At 41.1% G+C, this 15,633-nt stretch overlaps 1 protein-coding gene, 1 long non-coding RNA gene and 1 pseudogene across 3 annotated transcripts; all 3 read left to right on the top strand.

Moving 5' to 3' along the window:
• Positions 1-2,822: 2,822 nt before the first annotated feature.
• On the top strand, positions 2,823-6,505 carry LOC121038284 (uncharacterized). Its single transcript, XR_005794285.1, has 2 exons — positions 2,823-3,627; positions 4,234-6,505. It is a non-coding gene; the product is annotated as an uncharacterized LOC121038284 (long non-coding RNA).
• A 2,113-nt stretch (positions 6,506-8,618) lies between these two features.
• Positions 8,619-14,495, top strand: PPDPFL (pancreatic progenitor cell differentiation and proliferation factor like). Of its 2 annotated transcripts, none has more exons than XM_040487822.1 (5): positions 8,619-10,200; positions 10,558-10,620; positions 12,689-12,766; positions 12,869-12,968; positions 14,294-14,495. In XM_040487822.1, the coding sequence occupies exons 2-5, from the start codon at positions 10,566-10,568 to the stop codon at positions 14,478-14,480; spliced, it is 420 nt and encodes a 139-aa protein (XP_040343756.1). In that variant the 5' UTR covers positions 8,619-10,200; positions 10,558-10,565; the 3' UTR covers positions 14,481-14,495. The 2 variants fall into 2 exon arrangements, with proteins under 2 accessions (XP_040343756.1, XP_040343757.1); XM_040487823.1 differs by having other exon boundaries at positions 8,625-10,200; positions 14,184-14,408.
• Positions 12,070-12,679, top strand: LOC121038283 (small EDRK-rich factor 1-like; annotated as a pseudogene).
• Positions 14,496-15,633: the final 1,138 nt, after the last annotated feature.

Raw genomic sequence — 15,633 nt, 5'->3', positions numbered from 1 at the left:
GTCTGCTTCCCAGGGAACCCAGCCAAAGACAGTATGATAGCAGAGCTGAGAGTTTGGAGCTGGATCACCCTTCAGCTGGCTGACAATGTGGCCCCTGTCATTGGTGATGGGTGGAGTGCCAATGATACCTAGCATGCTCTGAGCAGTTTGTTATGGGCTGAGCTGTGTTCCCTTGAAATTGAAGGCTTTTTTTTAGTGTTTATGTATTTATTTTGGGAGAGAGGGTATGAGCGGGGGAGGGTCAGAGACAGAGAGGGAGAGAGAGAATCCCAAGCAAGCTTCTTGTGGTCAGTGCCGAGCCTGACGTGGGCTCAATCTCAGGAACCATAAGATCATGACTTGAGCTGAAATCAGGAGTCAGACACTCAACTAATTGAGTCACCCAGTTGTCCCCCTACCCTGAAATTGAAGTTCTAATCCCTAGGACCTCAGAATATGATTCTACTCTGGAGATAGGGCTTTTAAAGAACCGAGTTCAAATGTGGTCATTAGTGTGGGACCCTAATCTAACATGGTAGAGAGATGATTGGAACCCAGATACATACAGAAACCCGTGTGAAGATGTAGAGAGAAGACAGCCATCTACAGGTCAAGAAGAGAGACCTTAGAAGAAACCAAGTGGGCGACACCTTGGTCTTAGACTTGGAGCTCCACAGTTGTGAGAAAATACATTTTTGTTGTTTAATCCACCCAGTTCCTAACACTTTGTTACAGTAGCCCTAGCAAACAAATACACAGGACAACTGCTAAAATGCTTACCAATGGTGAACTGGGACAGGATACCAGTGGAAGGGGATTCGTTAGCATTTGCAGCATCTCAGGTGTCTGAGAGGGTCAGAGGAAGTAGCGATTAATAAGGCCATGCATGGGCTGAGCTGTCTGTAGCTGAATATCACTGACGCATTGGAGGAAATCTGCAAAAGGAGGGCAAAGATTATTAACTGATGTAAGGTGAACGATAAGAAGTCAGATGGCTACCTGGCAGCATATAAAAGGACTGTTCTCTCCTGCAACTAGAAGGCAGAAAAAAACTGAGGGTAGGTCTCTAAGACTTAATTCCAAGGGGGTGAGAACTGAAAGAAGATTGAATTCTCGACCTTGGTAAGTTGGCTTCTTCAAGGCCAGGATCCCAGTTGCAAAAAAACCAAAAAAGCAAAAACCAAAAAACAACAAAAAACAAAAGCAACAAACAAACAAACAAACAAAACAGTCCCAGTTGCAAAAAAAAAAAAAAAACAAACCCAAAACCCAAAACCAAAAACCAAAACCAAAACCAAAACAAAAAACAAACAAACAAAACAGACACCGAGATTTGTGATAAGGACATCTGAGCCAATGCACAAAAAACATAGTCAGCTGCCAAGATTGTCCCAAAACCTCTGTGTCTGCAGAAACGGCCAACTCTTCTTTATTAAAATCAGAGTTCCCTTTTTGCTTGAAGGTAATGTTAAGTGCAAAGGAAGTATATTCTAAAGGAGCTGCAGGATTTTCCAACATGTACCTCGGTGAATACAAATGGAACTGGGCATTATGGTGCTGGGTCAAGGTGGCTAATGGGAGAGTCTATTGATAAGGGTCACTTTTCTCACAATATAGGATCTAACACCCTGGAAAGACCATCTTACAATGTCAATATGTTGCCAGGCTGATTCTTGGAAGCAACAATGGATACTAATGCATCCCTGTCCACTGGTATCCTGTCCCAGTTCACCATCGGTATACATCTTAACAGTTGTCCTGTGTATTTGTTTGCTAGGGCTGCTATAACAACAAAGTAAATAGGAATTCCAGAATCACTGTGGAAGATGGCTGAGATAGAAATGGTCATGCTAGAGTAGATATCCTACTTAAGGTCAGAAGACCCAAAATGATTACATTTTCCAGGAGATACTCTGTTTTCACAAAATGAGAAGGAGAACATTGGAGAGAGAAGCACCAGATTCACCGAGAAGCGCAGTGAGGATTTTATAGTTCAAGACTCAGAATCAAAGGTGATGTTATAGATGTGACTCACTAATTGCAATGGGAATAACCAGATCCCCCAAAAGAGGCCAGGTTATGGTACTTAACCATGAGAAGCTCGGTGAGTGCAAATATCAGAATAGGTGGTAAGGTCAGAGTAGCCATAAAGGGAGCCTAACCTACAGTGAGATGGCTTGTATAACACGGTGTTCCTAAGGCCAATATAGGTGATTAATCTCAGGAAGATGGCTTAATGTGTACAATTAAGATAAAGCCAAAGATTCTAACAGCACTCTAGTTTCTGGATCCTAGACCGTTCTCATATCTGGAACTCATTGATCTAAGGAGGGCTGCGTTTCCATGAATTAAGATCCTGTAACATGGAGTGTGTATCTGGAAATAGGCCCCCTAGGTCTTCCCCAAAGGGACCTAAGGGCCATTCACACACCATGGGATGGGAATATATAGACATGTTGAGGACCTCTGAACAAAAGTACTATGTTGAAGTTGATTCTCAGGAATAAGAAACATCATCATGACATCCTTGTTAGAGTGGATGGTATAGAGCCTAGATCATTAGCAGAGCCCTGATCCAGGTCCAGGCCACACTTGCTTTGTCCACTGGGCCCAATGTCTTTCCTTGGTTGGCAGAACGACTATAGTGGTCATTATCCCCTGGTATAGGAGTTACTGGTGGGAAAGTCCAGGTAAAACCCTCCAAAACTGGCCCCCACACACAATGGCTAAGATACTGAACTTTTAAAATTGTTCCTTGGTAGGAGTGGCTGATACTAATTCTACTTCTAAGCATACGAAGTCTCTTTTAGAAACCAGCTGGATCCTATAGATGGTGATGGACTTCCAAAATTCCCCTGGTTGGTATAAGTCTGGAGAAACCAGGCATAAGCTTCCAGGAGTCTCTTCCCACAGCGTCACTTGGAACATACTAAATTCCCCAAGTAAAGATGTGACGACATGTGTGGAGTGTTACCGGTCAGGGAAGCTCATCTCAGCCTTGGAGTCCAGGGTTTTTAATGAGAATCAGTCGTGTGGCCATATAGCCCCTGCATGATTTACCTCAGCTACTGAAACCCCAGACCACCATAAATCACATTGTTAGGACTAAGCCTCTAGACAACTGGCACAGCTTGGCTCCAGGCCAAAGAAATGCAAAACCACTCTTATGAAATGGAACATTTCATGAGCTCGGGTCCAGGAGCCAGTCGTAAAAATAGGTCTTTCTGGGGAACGTGCCTTCCCCACACAAACATCCTCAGCTTAAGAAGGGCAAAATGAGCAGTGGCTTTTGAAACTCAGAGATGAAGATTTGTGAAGCCTTCCAGGTTAGGTCATTTGGACTAGCAGAGGTGCTAGCCAAGAGTCAGAGAAATGCAAGATGGACAGTAAAGGGTGGGAGCCTAGCTATCTGATGTGACTGAAGTCCAGCTGCGTTGGCAGGGATTACACCGCATTCCACTCACCTTCCTCTCCTCAATTTTCCCAGGAAAAGAAACCTGCTGGAGACCGCAAAGAGGTGTCCCCAAACTCTTGAAAGCACTTGACTCAAGCAATGCAAAGGGTAGCATCTGGGGACCTGGCCGCGCTGCCCAGATTCCCTTCAGGACAAAGGTGCTTATCACCAGCCACCATGACTTCTCACCGCTGGTGAGTTGTAGCTGTCCTCCAGGGGTCTCTGTCAACTGAGCACACACTCACCCTTCCCTTGGCACGTGTCCCCCTGGGGCAGCCCACATTCAGAGACTCATCAATGTACAAGAGCAAAGGCCTGGAGCCTTGCTTCAGTTAAGAACAACGTAGAAGTGCCATCCTATTTTCTTCATGAAATTGTCAAGGCAAGTTCACAGGGCACCTTTTCTCACCACTCTCTTTTCATTCTTTTGGGGTTTGGGGGGGGAAAGGAGTCTCTAGTAAAACTGTATGTGGATGCACATGTTTTCCTAAGAACAGAGCCTAAGACACCTACAGTCAGATCATCAGATACTCCATGCATTCAGATTAGGATCTTGGTATCAAAGATCCTATCAAAACATCAAAATATCAGTATTGGATATTTTGCATATCAAAATACACAGCCTCCTTGTACTTAGATTTGGGATTTGTGGGAGATGAGAGCAATTAGACTATGGCAAAGACAAATGATGTTTAGGAGTTTGATCTAATATTTAAAATTTAAATAAAATCTAATCTACAATCTAAAATTAAAAAAAAATAAATGCCATGATTTTGTTGCTGTTGTTGTTGTCCTTACAGATGCTACGGAAGACACAAAAGAGAAAGTGTGTTCATGTCTCCAAACAGTTTCCTATGGCTGCAAGTACTCATCACATTGGTCATCACGGACAGACAGTACCTAACTCAGCAGGCATAGGAGTCACAAGCCAGAAACACTGACTTAGATAATTATGAATATTTGTCTCTGCCTCAAAGCATAAAACCAAGAGAAAATGGAAGGCAAGGCCTTTAGGCGCTAGCATATTTATTACTTTCGGTGTATTTGCTTACCTACATCTCAACATTTAGGAAGAAGAAAGCATTTGATGAAGCAACTGTTGAGAGTCGCCTCCCAAGCTCTCCAGACTCCATCCTGCCAGTCCTGGAGAATGCAGGGTGCTGAGCCTTGGGGAGTACTGCCAGTTATTTTGCCTATTTAGATGCCTTACTATCAGAAGACGACACTGACAGCGACTTTTGAAAACTGGCGACTAAGAGAATCCTAAAGATAGAGCCTACTGAGAAATGGTCTTTGCACCAAGAATGCAAGCCATCTTCTCCTGTCTGTGAGATCGTGCTCAGAAAGGATCTAATTACTGCTCTCACGGATTTGGCGACCACAGATAGAGAAGACTCACCTGCCCAGTGGCTTTGCGGACGGTGGGGGAAACCTCAAGAATCAAGACCAGGGCTTATGAAGAAGTGATCAGTCCACGTTTTCACATTGTGACTAATGTTTGGAGACTGATCAGGGTGAATGTGGACCAAAGCAAAGGAGTATCAAGACCTGGATTGATAATACACACACACACACACACACACACACACACACACACACACACATAGATGTTTGACTATTTGCGTAACTGGCAAGTGACTCATTAGCCCACCCAGTAGTAACAAGACACGAGGACGTCATTGAAATTAATTCTCCTTTGCTTCAAGGGGTCAGGGAAGAGAGCAGAAAAGGAAGACTTGTAAGTCAGGTACACAGTATAAATAAGAGCTGGTGGTGGGTGAGATGAAAACTGCTCCATAAAGCAAGGTGCACGTTAGGAATAGGGACAGTGGAGCGTGCTGGTAAGCTCAGTCTTTGCTCCTGGCATTGTGGCACCTGGGGACCCCTCCCGTGTGGGGGATCCAGCACTCTGTACTACTCACTACAGAAGTCAGAGGGATTTGAAGGGTCAGTGTGCAGTGTGAATTGAATACCAGTAACAAGATGCACCGCGTAAGAATTTCATTTCATTCTGATGTAAGAACAGTTGTGCCACCCCGTGAGTTGTGACCTCTTACCTCTGGGCTAGAAGTCCAGGGCAAGTGGACTGGTCTTTAAGGCGGTGACCTTGAGGACGGACCACTCCCTTTTCACATTTCACTGGCCCACACTAATTCCTAGCTGCAAGGGAGGCTGAGAAATGTAGTCTTCAGTTAGGTGGACCATGCCCAATAAATACTAAAAAGAAAGGAGAGAATAGTTCCTAGAGTGCAGTTAGGAGTTTTTGCGGCAAGGATATGTTGTGTCTCTATGTAGCTGGATGTCAGCACATGACCTAGACTTAGACAAGATCAGTTCTACTGGGCGCTTTGGGTTGGAGACTTGGTCGTAGCTAAGGGAAGAGTATTTAGTTCCTGCCACCTTCTAAGCCCGATTCCTTCTGGGCCGCTTTCTGGTAGTAAACACCTCTCAGGACAGTGTGTGCAAACGTTTCATGGTATGTGTTGAGAAATAGGATTTGTTGGGAAAGTTTATGAGCAAAGGGCCAGTGAGAAAAGACACTCCTGGCCCCGGACCCTCATTATCCCCCTGAGGGGCACATGGGGGTAGGATTCTCTGGTGAACGTGCCAAGTACTTTGTTCTGACGGTTCCCCTTGTTAGGCAGTAGTCACCAACACTCTCCGTGCAGAGCTAAACACAGCACTTGTTAGAAGGCACACTGCATTTGGGGTGCCTGTTGTTTGGACGGATTGTCGGGGAAGGCCAGCCGCTGTTGGGATGTGTGGCTGTGGCAATTCTAGGTCCTCGCGCCACGGAAACTCAGTTTGAGGACGCCTCCTGCTGTACCCCCACTCAGGTCCTTCACTGCCCAGCTCCCAGGATTGCACCGGATGACCTGGCTTTTCAGACCACACCTCTCCACGTCTCCTACTGATTTTAGGAACTGACGACTCTTCTCCTAATAACTCATTTCTCTGCTTGTACGTGGAATTGGTTTCTATTTTGTACAACCATGATAACTGCCTCATAGACTGTATGTAATTCAGGTAGACATGAAATTTAAACGAACAATTGAATTACATAGTTTGGAACTGCGTTGGATTTCAAATAGACTAACATATTCTTATTTCCATTTTATATGTGGAAGGCCCAGAGATATTCAGTAACTAATTATTGGTCATTTTCTCCACCAAATTTATGAAATGAAACGGTATTTTATTTATTTATTATTATTATTATTTTTTTTTAAAATGAGAAGGCCTGCATTTTTTGTGTTCTTGCAAGCAGTGTGGCTTCAAGCCTCGAGTTTTCTTTTTTTTTTTTTTTTCAACGTTTATTTATTTTTGGGACAGAGAGAGACAGAGCATGAACGGGGGAGGGGCAGAGAGAGAGGGAGACACAGAATCAGAAACAGGTTCCAGGCTCTGAGCCATCAGCCCAGAGCCCGGCGTGGGGCTCGAACTCACGGACCGCGAGATCGTAACCTGGCTGAAGTCGGACGCTTAACCGACTGTGCCACCCAGGCGCCCCTGAAACGGTATTTTAGTGCACACTGTCATGCCTTTTTTTTTTAAACACCTCATACACATGTTTGTTTGCAGGTACAAGTTATTAAGCATAGAGTAATCGACGCTTAATATGGCATGTTTATTTTTCTGGATGTTACTACATATTTAAAATCCCTGACATCTTTGTGCACACTCAGATATTGTGTAACTGCAGACTGGAATTAGATATAGGCAATGTAAGTCTTCCAGAATGGCCACACACTGATCTCATACTGCATACTTGGTCAATTGTCTGTGATGGCACAGGGTCATGATAAATTACCTACAAGCATGATCATGTTTCTTACCGTAAATTCCCATGCTCTCCAAAACAACAATCTGATACCCATTTACTGCTTCATTCAATGTCAATACAATTAGAAAGAGTAATAGTATCTTACATGTGATAAATAGATCAGCTTTCACAAAGGTTGCGGTTGACTTTAATTAGTACTTCTTATTTTTTTGTTCTTATATCTATTTTCTCTTCCCTTTACAAAGAGTCATTTGCCAGCGTCTTTCGACTTCCTGAACAGAAATTTGCAAATGACAGTTCCAGCTTCCATGCTGGCCTGTAGTGTGTCCTCACACTTGGGCGGGCATTCTCTCAGTAGAATCAAAGAAAAATGTTAACATAACTTAAAAAAGAAATTAATGTTATTTATTGTCGAGAGAGACAGAGAGAGACAGACATGAGCGGGGGAAGGGCAGAGAGAGAGGGAGACCCAGAATCCGAAGCAGGCTCCAGGCTCGAGCTGTCAAGCACAGAACCCGACGCGGGGCTCAAACCCATGAACTGTGAGATCATGACCTGAGCTGAAGAAGGATGCCTGACTGACTGAGCCACCCAGGCACCCCAGCATAATTTAAATCTAGGACAAAATCTGAATGAAACTATGGTTAAACTAAGTTAATGCATAGATATTCAAAAAAAGTAAGTCAGAAAACAATTGGGTAAAAATTACTATTATGTCACAGTTATAGCATGGAAATCTGAGCCCTGTTATGACATTTAAATTTGTAGCAAAAGGTGTAATCCTCATGACCACGCACAGGAGGAATATGTTGGTTTTGTCAGATTTCTAGAACAAGAACTACTACATGTATCAGGTTCTGTGCTGGGTATTGCTAAAGCAAAAATGAATAGAGTATTCTCTGCCTTTGAGGAACTCACATACTAATGTGTGACAGAAACAAACACCTCTATAAATGTGAGTCGTTTTATAACAGAAAAATACAAAAACTCGAGTCAGGTAGGTAAAACCTCGGTACCGCTAACCAGGACAGGGGCAGTGGTGTAGTCAGGGGGTGTGATGCAGAGGGGAGAGAACAAGACAAGTTAACTCCCACGCACAGTGAACCTGAAAACACACATTCAAAACTCATCAAGAAACCGAAGGCTAAGAAAGACCACAAGTATAATTGTGACACAGAGGGTGCGTGTAAAATTAGGAAAAAATAATACGGCCAAAGGGTGCTTTACACGACGAAGCAAACCAGCAAGTTGAAAATGAAGGGATGCAAAGAAATACACCCTTCTGTTACTTTCAAAACAGCCGGTGCTGCAAAATTAATCCTAGACCAGTTGGAGTCTGGGGGAAAAAGAAAAAAATCAAGGTGGGGGAGGGGGGGAAATGGCGAAAGTTTTCTAAAACATTAGTGCTGGTGAAGGAAGAGAAAAGCCAAGATCTACCGAGAAGATACTATCGTGATTCTGTATACATCTATTCACATAGCTTCAAAACCTAAGAAACTGAAAGTGATAGAATTCAATGATGCAGTCATACTAGAAACTGGTAGATCAAGCAGGAACACATCGGTAAGTATGTAATTTAACAAAGTGAAGTAACACGCCCTAATAGACACTTACGAAATCAAGATTGCATGCGGTGGATGAAGAGTATCTACTATTCTTAAATACACAGAAAGCCATCTCCAAAAACGACTTTAAAGAATGAATAAAAATGAAACATTCTCTGTTGACAATACAGTGGGTCTGGAAATAAAGTAAAAGATTTTGAAATTTTTATGGATTTGGAAAAAGAAAAGCATCTTGAAATTAAACATTCGAGAAATGTCATAATGGCAGTTGACAAAATATTTTGAAATAAATGACAACGAGAATAATACTAAAGTAAGTAAAAGGAAGAATAAAAGCAGGAAAGAAAATAATGAAATATAAAATCAAGAAACAAAGAAAAGAACAAACAGTTGTTTGGCAGATCCAATTAATAGGGAAACTCCTAGCAAAACTAACCAAGACAGAAAGAGAAAAGGCGTTAAGTAAGTAATGTTAGCAACATAAAGGAGCCATAACCAGGTGGACCAGACATTTAAAAAGAACCAATGTGGCATACTAAAATCAGTGTTTTGAATGTATTTGAACCTAGCTGGCACAAATAATTTTGTGTGGTTTGAGCTGGTGAAACAAATAGCTACTCAATAAATTGAAAGAGTGATTGAGAATCCCCCGCCCCAGAGCCAGGATTTGATTCATGACAAACGGAGTCTGTGAAATGGCAAAACAGTTCCCATAATGGACGTTAGTAAAATTAGAATATAAATACAGATTTTGAATGAGTGAATAATATTGCTACCATGTCATGGAGTCACTGGTTTCCCCTCATTACCCATGATTTCTGTCTTATTCTCACTGAGCTTCTAATGGACCGCCCATAAATTTCAGCAGCGCACATCCTGTCCCATAGGACTTCAATGACTCGGGGAGCTCTTCTTGTGGCTCTGCTTTGCATCATTGTGTCTGTGGGCATGTACAGTTCCATCAGCTGGCCTGCAGCCTGGCTGGGGTGGCCCCCCATAACCCCCACAGCCACCCTCCCCCTGCAAAGCCCAGGGTAGTGCTTCCCCCAGAAGTGTGAGATCAAATGGAAGGCTGAGAGGATGCACGGCCATCACCTCTTGCCCCGCAGAGACCAGCAGTCATGAGCTATGACCTTACAGAGTCAGTCCCTGCTGCCTGCAGCCCCAGTTGGCACACTGACGTGGTCAAGGGCAGACAGGCAGAGAGCTTCGCCTCCCTCTGTTGTGCCACAGCTCAGGTTTCAGCCTTCCAAATATAAGGTGTTCCCGGGGGTCCCAGAGCACACCCACCTTCCCTGCAGAGTGCTCTTGGCCTGAGGTCCTCAGTCCCTCCTGGATCACTACCATTCTTTCCGTGTGTGTTTTCTCAGGAAACCTGAAAACACGTTTATTTCAAAAGAACAAATTGGAGAAAATAGGTGAGTGACTATTTCGTGTCTGTGTTGACACTTTTACTCTAACTTTTAGGTTTGTTTCAGATGGAATAAGTTGTGGGCATTGTTTGTAGTTGGATATCTAGTATTTCTTGCTTTTCCAAACAAATATACACATTGCATTTTCTGGCTTATTGTAGTATATTTGATTACGGTTTTGTGTAAACTTTTTCTTGTCGGATATTTATTACACAGTAAATTGTGTTGCTTTGCAAAAAAAAAAAAAAAAATATATATATATATATATATATATATGGAAAAAAAGAAAAGAAGTCCCATGTGATTAATGTCCTCTCTTCCCCTGTCACTGTTCTAGAGTCTCTCACCGGTGCTTGTTTACAGGGAGAAGAATGGCGTCGGTTCCCTCCATTGGTTGCCTGCTGGCCAGAAATCAGTATTATCGAAGTAAGTTGGTATCGTCCCTAGAGGATACGCCTAGAGAATGTGACTTAAGGTGATGTTTGTGAGATGTTATTAACCTATGTGTCATGTCCTGGTCAGAATTTAAGGAATAAGACTGGATGACTGTTTGTGCCAGTGAGGAAAATGGGAATAGAACTCATTCCAGACTTCTCTCGAATCAATGTTGTCAAGGTTTATCTCTTTGTTTTAACTCTGTGATATTATACCACATTGATGCAACCATTAACTCTTAAAATAAGTGAAAATAAGTGCATATTTCATAATTGCTTTAATTTCATGTATCGTACACTTGATTTGTACATTAAAAGCTGATAATTTTACACAAATAAAATACTGTTTATTCCTGAGAAAAGAAGGGATAGCATGACTCTGCTTGAAGGATTTTTTAAATTTCCATATTCTGCTATGGATAATAGGTCAGCTTCTATTTGGCCAGTCTGATTTTTATTGATCTACCCATCTGTGAATACTCATAGCTGAATAGAAAATTGTAACTTACTAAAGACAATTCAGAAATTCCATAGAATGAAACGATCATTTCAGGAACAAATGATCATTTATTGAAAATATGTCCACAAGTAGAAAATTCTTATTTCAATGCTTGTTTGTAGATGAAAGTTGGAGAGGCCTATTGATTTATTCTTTTTCAAAATGTTTAAACTATGCCCATTTATTTAATGTTATTATATCCATAGAAGTTATTTTTATATTCTGATCTTTTAAAAGACTTATAGGTTTAAAATACAAGTACGATAAAGTAAATAAAATGTTTAGTCTTTAAAAATAATTCCTTTGGGGTACATGGGTAGCTCAGTACGTTAAGTGTCTGGCTTCTTCAGCTCAGGTCATGATGTTGCAGTTCGTTAGTTCAAGCCCTGCGTCAGGCTCTGTGCTGACAGCTCAAAGCCTGGAGTCTGCTTTGGATTCTGTCTTCCTCTCTGCCACTCCCCTGCTCACGCTCTGTCTCTCTCTCAAAAGTAAACTTTAAAAAAATTAAAAATAATTCCTTTATTTCTTAAAATCTAACTTTTGCAGAATATTTAGATATGTAATATTTGTAGGATATTTAAATATGTAATATTTCTAATGTAGAATATTTCCAATATTTATTCTTAACTTTATACTAACATATTGATGACTTTTATATTTAAATTTTTTTTAATGTTTATTTATTTTTGACAGAGACAGAGACAGAGCATGGCGGGGGGGGGGGGCGGGCGGCGGTAGAGAGAGAGGGAGACACAGAATCTGAAGCAGGCTCCAGGCTCTGAGCCGTCAGCACAGAGCCCGACACGGGGCTCGAACTCACAGACTGCGAAATCATGACCTGAGCTGAAGTTGGACGCTCAACTGACTGAGCCACCCAGGCACCCCAAATGCTGACTTTTATATTTTAAATGCTACATCTATATCTATGGAGGGATTGAGAGACAGAGTTATCCACCATAGAAAGGAATATACCTTATTAATAGAAAATGTAAGAGCATGCTATGAGTCCATTGGTCTTCCCAGTAGCTCCCTTCCAGGCTTGGTCTGGTGGTAGGCATGACCCATGGAAATCAACCAGAACTTGCCCTCCAGAAAATCACGAAGAAATCCCGGGAAATTCGCAAGGGAAAAAGACAAGGATAGCTTGACCATGTCTTAAGAGAGCAGAAGGACTCAGATAATGCAGCTAAAGCAGAAGGCAACTAATGAGAAAAAGTCTATGCAGACAAGAGACAAATGATGACTCTTTGGAAAACCTGGGTGCTATGCCAGCTAGGTGTATCGCAAGCTCTATGGTCAAAATTTTCCAGCACAAACAGTCACATGTTATGGCATATCCTTATGAAACTATCTTACACTTAAAAGAAAAAAAAAAAAAGTAATACGCCTTTTTCTGGAAGTCTTTTTGACTGATTGACAATTTAATCAATTTTAATTCATGAACTCATGATCCAGGAGTAAATTATTTCAAAACATGCTGCTTTGCTACTTCAGAGTCTATGCATAAACAATATATCTGTGTTTGCCAATTCTTTCTTTGTTTACTGATTGTTTCCTACAGAGGCCAGCATTTCTTCAGTTAGCTCTTTAAGCGGCTCTGATTCTGTTAACGTCATACCTGATGACAAATCCCAACAAGGTATTTGATTTATTTCTTATCAGCATCATCCTCATGATTCTCCTTTGTTTTTAATCTTTCAAATGTGTTTGGTAAGGAGATAATGTGACCTTTATTTGATAGAGTTACCAAAAGTGGCAGAATCCGACTGGTGGTTTAAATCCTTTTTCCATTCTGAACCGGAGCTTTCAGATGTAAGAAGAAAAGATCTGTCTGCTAGTAGGTACGTTTTAGGTTTTGTTTGTTTGTTTTCTGATAAACGTTTTGTATTTGCTCTTACATGAAACAATATAAATGTAGGTGGTAATTATGATGTTAACCAATCAAGATAAAGCATAGTTGTTTCTTGAGAGTGGTGAAGGCTTCACTCTAAAGCATACTTGAGTCATTGAGATGCATAAGACATTTGCCCCTCCCCCCCATTTTGTTAACAGTCAGCCAAATCACCAGTACTCTTCCTAATACTGTCACTAAAGAGAAATTGAAAAGCCAAGTGCCAACTTCTACCATGGTTTAGGGAAAATAGATTGGGAATCAGAGGCAAGGTTCTAAATTTGTTTCTCCGATACCTTCAGGAAACAAATAACAATTATCTACTCCAGTGAAAAGGAAACATGGCTCCCTGGAGAAATAGTTGGTTCCAGACAGGAAAGGACAAGGAAAAAAAAATGAGCCTGGCCCATCTTATGGTGTGAAAGAGAAAGAAAGGCTCAAAACATGACGTAGTATGTCAAAATGACACAGGAACCAATTGGCCAAATCTGGGACAATTTATTACATCCAAGGATTATCCATGGATGCTAAAATAAATGGAGACCAGTATGAAAAATTAGGTCTTCTCAGATACAACCTTAACAAAGCAAAGAGAAAAACAATGATTTAATTGCTGTCCTAGACAACCTGCTTTAGTCCCACTGCTGGTTTTGATTGGCCTCTGTGTGGCACCAATTTCTAAATAGGAGATTGAATTGGTGGGTTTGCGTTCAAGTGTTTCTACACATTTTGAACCCTAACACACTGAGTAGTATAGTTTTTATTCTAATGGGTTCTAAAATACTTATTTTTTTAGACGCTTGACTATGACTAGCTACTGGACGGAATAAAAAGAGTAAATTATAATGGATTTCATGTGTCCTAATGTTAATATATAAAGATTTTGATGAATATTTTACATATGATAAATTTGAAATAGAATCAATTACATATTGACACACTTAAAAATCAAAGACAGAGAAATCAAATGAGGCTGCTTGTTGAAAACATGTACTTTTTACTCTCTTTATCAAGTATATTAATTTGAATTATCTAGGTAACTTTCATTTATTTTTCCACTTTACTTTGACTACGAAGACAATGTAATGTACGGGTAAGCATTTCTCAGCTCTTTGTGTATAGCAATTCGGTGAACGCCGTCGTAATATCTCACCACTTTACGCAGCTCTCATAGTTGATTCTGACGATCCAGAAGATCCTGCCTGCTGAGCTGCTGTATCTGTGAAGCACACCTTTCAGTACTAAGCTATTCCAGGTGACTTTCCTTCATTATAGGAAGACAGAAACCTGCTGGAGTTCCCATTTCCCAGACAGGATCTGCAGACACCCAGACAGCGAAAGTTTAGGCAGTTTCCTCAAAACACAGACGATTGTGCAAGTGGCATCAGCAACGTGGAGACTATCGAGAAGCATGGCTTTGAAAAGTAACGAGTCTTCAAACGTAGTGACTTGTATGAAATAAACTTTTCCTTACCCATGTGATTTTTCAAAGAGTGTTTAAAAGTTGTTATTTTCAATTTTCCAAAAAATTCTTAGACTCTTTATATGTCTGTCAAATGATTATGTCTTAAAAGTGAAGCGTTGTGCCTAATGATGGTCGGAAGGGCGTTGTACTCACAAATGTAGAGAACAGTTGCAAAACTGTACTTTTAATCATGAACATTGGAAATAGAAAACACACCCATAGATACATCATCTGTTACAAATAGATTACTGCAGGGGCGCCTGGGTGGTTCGGGAGGTTAAGCGTCCAACTCTTGATTTTGGCTCAGATTATGATCTCATGATTTGTGTGATTGAGCCCCACATCGGGCTCTATGCTGTCAGTACAGAGATTCTCTCTCTCTCTCTCTCTGCCTCTCAAAATAAATAAATAAACATTAAACATTTTTGAAAAATATATCACTGTATACATAACTAATTGGTTATTGTGTAGACTTTAAATTTCATAATTTTAAATAATATTTAACAATATGGAAAATCATGATAGAAAGTTGAGTAAAAAAGGAGAATAATTTATATGTGATATGATTTTAGTTGTTAGAAATGTACATATTCATAATAATAGTTTCAAAGGAAATACTCCAAAATGGTAACAGTGGGTGTTTCTGGAGATGGGATTATAGGTGATTTTCATTTTCTTCTTTATATTTTTCTGTGTCTTCAAATTTTCTAATATGATAAGTTTTGTGTCTAATTAGAAAATAATGAGTGATTGGTCACATTTCATGAATATGAGTATTTCCTACATCGGCTAGAATAGTCCCTACTTTCCTCAATATGGGGTAGATAATACCAAGACTTGCAGTTGTAAAGTTTCTGTATACTGCTTGTAAATATTTTTCAATGTGAAATGTGAGGCTTCAGAAATTTGGGGTGGTTTGGGGCACCTGGGTGGCTCAGTCGGTTGAGCGTCCGGCTTCAGCCAGGTCACGATCTCGCGGTCCGTGAGTTCGAGCCCCGCGTCGGGCTCTGGGCTGATGGCTCGGAGCCTGGAGCCTGTTTCCGATTCTGTGTCTCCCTCTCTCTCTGCCCCTCCCCTGCTCATGCTCTGTCTCTGCTCCATCTCTCTCTCAAAAATGAATAAACGTTAAAAAAAATTAAAAGAAAAAGAA

This window comes from Herpailurus yagouaroundi, unplaced genomic scaffold (assembly GCF_014898765.1).
Source record: "Herpailurus yagouaroundi ecotype Mexico unplaced genomic scaffold, PumYag 165, whole genome shotgun sequence".
Taxonomy (NCBI): Eukaryota; Metazoa; Chordata; class Mammalia; order Carnivora; family Felidae; genus Herpailurus; species Herpailurus yagouaroundi.
The sequence above is the reverse complement of the archived record's forward strand: the minus strand, read 5'-3'. Positions and strand labels throughout refer to the sequence as shown.